Source organism: Malania oleifera, chromosome 5 (assembly GCF_029873635.1).
Source record: "Malania oleifera isolate guangnan ecotype guangnan chromosome 5, ASM2987363v1, whole genome shotgun sequence".
Taxonomy (NCBI): Eukaryota; Viridiplantae; Streptophyta; class Magnoliopsida; order Santalales; family Ximeniaceae; genus Malania; species Malania oleifera.
The window spans coordinates 30413187-30420795 of record NC_080421.1 but is presented as its reverse complement, the minus strand read 5'-3'; the positions used below and the strand labels follow the sequence as shown (position 1 = coordinate 30420795).

At 35.6% G+C, this 7609-nt stretch overlaps 1 protein-coding gene across 1 annotated transcript in view; it reads right to left on the bottom strand.

Moving 5' to 3' along the window:
- Positions 1 to 5918: 5918 nt before the first annotated feature.
- Positions 5919 to 7609, bottom strand: part of LOC131155767 (LRR receptor-like serine/threonine-protein kinase FEI 2) — a 63615-nt gene continuing 61924 nt past the window's right edge. The window contains exon 14 of the mRNA XM_058109156.1: positions 5919 to 6640. Within this exon, the coding sequence (XP_057965139.1) occupies positions 6422 to 6640 (219 nt within the window). The 3' untranslated portion in view covers positions 5919 to 6421. The remainder of the gene's footprint in view (positions 6641 to 7609) is intronic.

Genomic DNA, 7609 nt, shown 5'->3' with positions numbered 1-7609 from the left:
ACTCTCTATTTTCTATTTTTGAGCCATTGAATTTCCTGGTGTATTTCTTGTTCTTTCTCATGAACTCTCCGAATTTCTTAGTGATAAGCGTCATGTTATCATCTGATTCTAAATCACTTCCCTCACTAGAGCTGTTGGATGATGCCTTAAGCGCTGTCACTTTCATAGTTTTGTTTTGCTCATTCTTCCTTTCATTTATTGCTAGTTCATAAGTAATAAGTGAACCAATCAATTCATCAACTGACATCTCCTTCAGATTCCTTCCTTCTGCTATTACAGTGGCCTTAGCTTCGCAAACTGGTGGTAGTCCCCTAAGTATCTTCCTGATCAACTCATAAGTAGGGTAAGATTTACCAAGAGCATTTAAAGAATTTGTGATGTATGTGAATCTAGTGTACATGGATAGAATAGATTCATCAACAATCATTTTAAATGCCTCATATTCACTAGTAAGCATGTCTATCCTACTAGCTTTTACTTCCTTAGTACCTTCATATGTGATTTCTAACTTTTCCTAAATCTCTTTAGCAGTGTTACAGGTCATCACCCTATTAAACTCATTTACATCTAGTGCACAGAATAGCAAGTTCATTGCAGTAGCATTTATTTGCACAGATTTCCAGTCTTCCTCTGTATGTTCATCTTTAGTCTTAGGAACATTTACCTTATCAACTACTTTCATGGGAACATGGTTTCCCTTAGAAACTATTTCCCATACTTTCCAATCTACATTTAATAGGTATATACTCATCCTACGTTTCCAGTAAGTGTAATTTACACCACAGAAAATTGGTAGTCTAGTGGACAAGTGTCCCTCACCAAATGGAGTTACATTGCTGTGTGTCATGTGATCGTTTTACAAAAATAACGATTAAGTCTATGTAGATCTCGCCCTGATACCAAATGTGAATTCATGTGTAATCCCAAGAGGGGGGTGAATTGGGTATTTTGAAAATATTTATCTTTACTTCATCTATTAGTCCCTATTTTAAGATTTAACACAAACAATCACCAAGGCTTGAAATTAATTTAGTCCAATGATTTTATATTCAATTATACCCAATTAATTACCAAGTGCTTGTAAGGTTATTCAACATACACACATGCAAGATAGGTAATGAAATGCGTTGCGGACATTAAAAGAAGTCAAGGAAGAGAGAAGGCAAACACAATTTGTACAAGGTTCAGCCAACCCACCCTATGTCCTCCCCTTGAACAACCCACTCAAGGATTCCACTAAATCCCTGCTCCTTTAACCGGGATGGAGCTTCCCTTACAATCCGCTGCTTACAAGAGGTACAACTTCCTCCTAATCCGCTACTTACCAGAGATACAACTTTCTCCTCAAACCTGATTCACAACCTGAACCGTGATTACAATATAACTATTTTACAAAAACTCAATAATGCTTCTACATAAGCTGGTGAATACAATAGAAATCACTAACACATATTCATATGATAAAACTTGAAGCTCAGTATGTATGTAATGATAATATCATTACATATATGATATGGTTCACAAAATTACCTTCAAGATAATATCTCTAAAAAATTAATTTCTTATAAATAAACACTTTGGAGATTTTAGGGTTTCAAATCAATCCACTTGATGCAGGAAAATCAAGATATGATCCTTGTAAAAATAATCTTTAGTAGCACTCATATCTAGGTTCCAGCTATCAAGTAATTTACAAGATCAACTCTTTGAATAAAAATATGACTTGAAATATTCCAAAGATTTTTCACACATATACATTTAAAACACTCTCAAATTGAGCAATCAAATAGTTTTTGTAGTAGTCAATCTGAGAACGATAAATATATTCAAGAATATCTAAAAGAGTTTAGTTCAATCAAATTTTTTTCTCAAGTATGTATATTCAATCAGTGAATAAAATATTCAGATTGTTATTTTTGTTCCCAAGTAATATATACATAAATTTTATGAGTCAAGGGAAAACAAAAATAAGATTCAAATTTGTAAAATACTTTTACCAAACCTCAAACCTCAAGATGAATGAAACGTTGTAGTAAGATATGGGTGAAGGCTCTTGACTCTTGAATGAGAATGCCCAAAACTTGATGTATAGAAGTTGGAATGCAGGCCCGTAGATAATTTTTGTTTAAAGCTCTCAAGATATGTTCAAAAAGTAAGGCACTAAGGTTCTTAGGTTAATTTTATATATGTTCTCGACCCTAGGTTTAATCCCAGCCATTGGATCATTTTATATGGACGAAATTCCACACGTATCCCTACTGAACTGAAGTTCTATGCCTGACATTCATCAACGAGAGGACACCTTCGTTGACGAGTGTTCAACACTCGTTCATCGACGTGAACATGAGTTCGTCGACAAGAGACCTATCTGAAATTTTTGTGCTCTTGGTATTTTCTCATCGACGAGAACATGGTGTTCATTGCCAAGTGGCCTTCATGTGTTCGTCGATGAGGCCATTGGGTTCGTCGACAAGGCCTCTAAAAATTTGCCTCCAAAATTTAGTTTAACTTAGACTCCTTTAAATAAATTCTTCATGATATGCATGTGTCCTAAGGTCAGTTTAAGGTATGATTTTGAGTTTTTAGCTATATCATTTAAAATATGCAAATACAATGAAATCTAAATACTCATTCTCATGACTATCTTGAACTTGACGCTTGCATCTTCATTCTTCTACTCTTTTAGTTCCATGAATTGTGCTTGATTGTATATTCTTTAATCCCCATGGCTTCCATGACTTCCTCAACTTTCGTGCATGCTAAATAATGTTCCTCCTATTCACACTCTCAATGCACAAATAAAGTACCAAATGATTTGTCATTATCAAAACAGGATTTGACTCATAGAGTCAACATTGACAATACCCTTAGATAATTTGATGACATGGAATTCTTTGTGAAGGCTAAAGTGATGCTAATGCCCTACCTTGCTAGACTACTAATTTCTAATGAAATGATCTCTTGCTTTATTCATGTGGTGTACAAGTATCCAAGCAAGACATTAGAAAAGCAAAAGGTTGGTATCATTTCAATCATGCAATTGAACAATGGATTAAGGTAAGGAGACTTCACATTCTTGGTCACACTCATGAAAATTAAGTTAGACCAAGTGGTGGAAGTTCCTGATGTGGTTACAGATCTCTTGGAAGAATGCTCTAATCCCATGCCTACAAAACATTTTTGAAATCACTCCCCCCTAGACATGCAACTACCAAATTGAATTGATGCTTGCTACTAAACCCCTAGCACAAGCCTTATAAAATGGGATCCTTGGAGTTAACTAAATTAGGGAAACAAATGGATGAGTTGTTGAGTGTGGACTCATCCGACCCTCCATGGCTCTTTATGGTGCTCTAATGCTATCCCAGAAGAAATAGGATGGTTCTTTACAAATGTGTGTGGATTATCGAGCCATGAACAAGGTTATTATAAAGAAAAAGAATCCTTTTGCATATATGGAATTGAAATTCAATTGGTTTACCAAAGCCCCAATTTCACAATTCTAGACCTATAGTCAGGGTATTGGCAAGCGCAAATTTTAGAGGGGGATGAATCAAAGACAGCTCGTAGGACAAGATATGGTTCTTAAGATTTTTTGGTGATGTCATTTGGTTCAACTAATGCCCCTTTGAGTTTCTATAATCTGATGAATGATGTATTCTACAAATATATTGATCAATTTGTCATTATATATTTAGATGACATTCCCATTTACAATGATTCTTTAGAGTATCATGTGCAATACTTGAGGCAAGTGTTCACCTAATTGCAAGAGAACTAGTTGTATGTCAAGAAAAAAACATTTGAATTTTGCCAAGAAATGATGTTCTTGGGTCATTAGGTGAGCAAAGTACGAGTCATGTTGGATGAAAGAAAGGCAAAGGCTTTTCTTGATCAGCCTACACCTTTGAAAGTTGTTGAAATATAATCATATATTAGGTTGGCTAACAATTATCTAAATTTTATTTAATGATATTGAAAGAGAGTTGCCCCATTGACTAATTTGTTGAAGAAGGAAAAGAAATGGGCATGGACAAATGAGTGTCAAAGTGCTTTGAAGGATTGAAGATGGTAATATGCTTAGAACCAATGTTGTAGTTTTCTATGTTTGATTTGCCTTCTAAAGTGCATATTGATGCTTCAAATGGAGCTATTGGTCGTGACCTTGTACAAAAAAGACATCCTATACCCTTTGAAAGTAAAAAACTAAAAGAAGTTGAGATCCAATACTCTATTCACAAGAAGGAGAGGACTTCTATGGTTTGTCCAAAATCTTGGAAGCATTATCTGCTAGGTACCTAATTCATGGTGTTGACTGACAATGTGGCAAACAAATATTTTAAGACCTAGAAGAAACTCTCCCCAAAGCAAGCTTGTTGACGAGAGTTTCTAGCAAAGTCCAACTTCAAATGAGTTTATAAACAAAAAGGTAGAATCAAGTGGTTGATGTGTTAAGTCGAAATAAGTTCAAGGCTATGTTACAACCCTTATTCAACAAGAATGCAGTTTGGCATATTGCATTCGAGATGCTACAAAAACTAATGTTGAATTCGATAGACTCCAAAAAATGGTGTAGGAAGGCATTTCGAGTTCAGACGATGGATTATTGTACACTAAAGGAAGCAATGTATATGCTCTTTCTACTAGAGGGCCTTGAAATGAGTTACTAAGGGAACAGCATGACGCACAATGAGACATACATCCAGCAAGGGGAAAAAAAAAAGCACTAACATAACTAATGAGGTCATACTTTTGGCCTAAGATGAAAGAAGTTGAGGCCTATGTCAAAACTTGTCTTGTATGCCACAAGATGAGTTGGAGGGGCATAAGGAAGTAGGGTTCCTACAACCTCTACATGTTCTAGAGAAGCTTTGGTGGAATTTATCTGTGAACTTCCTAATTGGTTTACCAAAGGTGAAGGATTTGCAGTCAACCTTTGTTGTGGTTGATTGTTTCTCCAAGTATGCAGTCCTTATTCCAACCCCACATGCTTGTCTTGCAGAGGTGGCTACAGAATTCTTCTTCAAACATGTGGCGTAGCATTTCAATTTCATTCCATTTTGTATACAAAATAATCACATTTTTCTTAAATCAGCGCTGCTTTCTAAAAAAATTGTCATATTCCCTTGCCCTATAATTGAGAACATAATTTCAGATTTTAAATTTAAATTTGAATGAATTAAAACAAAAATTTTTATAATTAATTTAAATCAACACAAATCTAAATTCAAAATCTGCCCCAACATAGGGTTATGGTACATGTGCCATTGCCGAATATTTCCCGCTGCAAATGCAAAACTGGTCCACTGATTAGCCTAAAGATTTTTGGAAAGCAGAAGGCATCAAATCATGCAAGTTCTAAAATATTTACTTCTTCCTAATACTGTATTATATGAATACTCACAAAACTAACAATGTCAACACTCCGCAAAACTAAATGTCAAATCCTCGAGAACTAACAATCTCAATACTCTCCACACTAACTTGGGAATATAAATTTCGGATCCCGAATTTAAATTTATGCAGATTTAAATATAACATAATAAAAATTATAATAAGTTTAGTTCAAATCAATACAAATCCAAATCTAAAATTCCAAATCCATATCTCAAACACAACCTAATTGTACTAATAACTTCTCATTCTTTTTCCCCTTCTCTGTTCAACAGTCCTACAAAAATATCATCCATTTACATTGAAATACGACAGTCCTTCCAATCAAAGGAATAACCAGTACTATAAATAGAACAAGCAAATACAGGCAATCCCATAGTAAACAAATCCAGGGGGTGAAAAAAAAAGGGAAAAAGAAAAGCACAGTTGCGGATCGGTTTTGGGCCTATCAATCACCAAAGGAACTAATTGTTGTTATCTAACGACATTTACAAAAAACGGAACAGATAAGACCAACTGTCAAGTGATGGATCAAAATGTATATCATATTTATATATATGCCGTAACAGCCATATACAGCTTTAAGAGAATAAATGCCAAGTGATTCAAATAAATACAAAAAAAAAAATCCAAAAAAAGGAAAATGAAAAAAGAAATAATACAAAAAATATGGGGGAAAATGAATGCATTTCTCATACCACAGTGGAAGTTTAATTGTTGTGTAGTCCGCGAGCACCCATGCAAATGACGAGACCGAAATCAAAGGGTTACAACCGACCTGTCACTTTGATGACGAACCAAGTGCTGACATTCTGAGGGCAGATGAACGTAGATGGAGCAGAGCATTCGCAAATCGAGATGGATATCAGCAAAAATAAAATCAACAAAAGAAATAGGAAGACTGAATCTCTCCAGATTCCCTAGTCCTTTTTCACTCGTTGCTGCACTCTCCTACTTCATTGAGGGAAGCTGCAGTGAAATGGAATGTGCAAGCAAAGATGTCTTGGCCGTCTCCCCAGAAAAATTTTCAATCAGAGTTGGAATCATAGAAATCACTGGGGCACGGGGTCATGACCTCTGACTCAATCACCTGGACCACCCTATGCATGGTGGGTCGATCCTCCGGCCCAGAAGACACACACTGGATGGCAATTGAGAGCAGAGCATCAAGGCTTTCTGACTGCACCCCCTCACAATGTGTATCAACAATCTCCCGTTGCCTATTCTCTGTGACCAGAAAATTCATCTGCCAAAAAATGGTAAGAAAAATAGCAAACGTGTTACTAAATATTGACAAAAACATCTTATATTTCTGGCCACAACAGTGGTACTAATATATTTGTGCATGTGCCACATTATCTTCTGTTCCTTTTCCCCCCTATTCCAGGTTAACAAGCTCAAATATGCCCCTCTTTAAACACCTGAAACATGTAATATTTATAACAATTCACAAATTTCAATTGATTTGATCTTCAAGAGTTTATCTGCTTTGCCCCTAGATTTTGTTTGGATTTGTGCACATGTGCACACGCATGGGTGTGTACACAAAGGTAGGTAGGATCAATTTACTCCAAATATAAAACTGGGAAACCTTAGGGGGCATGGGTGTGTACAACAGTGCCATCAGATCTCATGCTCATTTAAACAAAAGATGATAGAATAAAGGACTATCCTATCTAAACAATACTACATGTTAGTGTTTTATGTAAATATTTTTTTCAAAGAAAGATTAAAGCAATACTTCAAATGTACTAAACTACTAATGACAGCATCTCAACCAGACATCTGGCAAGCATGACCACACTGCATGCACATGTATCCCCAACAAAATTGTCAGATTTTGTTGAATGCAAATATAAATTTAAACTTCAATATATATGTGTGTTTGTGTATATATATAAGAGATACTGCTATGGACATCATTTCAATAACTGACATCATAATTGCTGGTCATGTGGAACATTTCAATTCAAAGCCACTCAAGGAAGAAATTGTGCATATGCACCATAGAAGGACTCCCTATGCCAGTGCACAAACAAAAATCAATAGAACGTGCAAAGGGCACGCTGGGAATTCAGCTTCACCATGCATACTTAAGACAGCATGAATGTAAGACAAATGACAGTTGCAAAAACCAAGGAGGTCAATCAAAGTCCTAGCCCAAGGCCAACAAGGGAGTTTTAATGTGTTCAAATTCTGGAAGAATTGAACATGA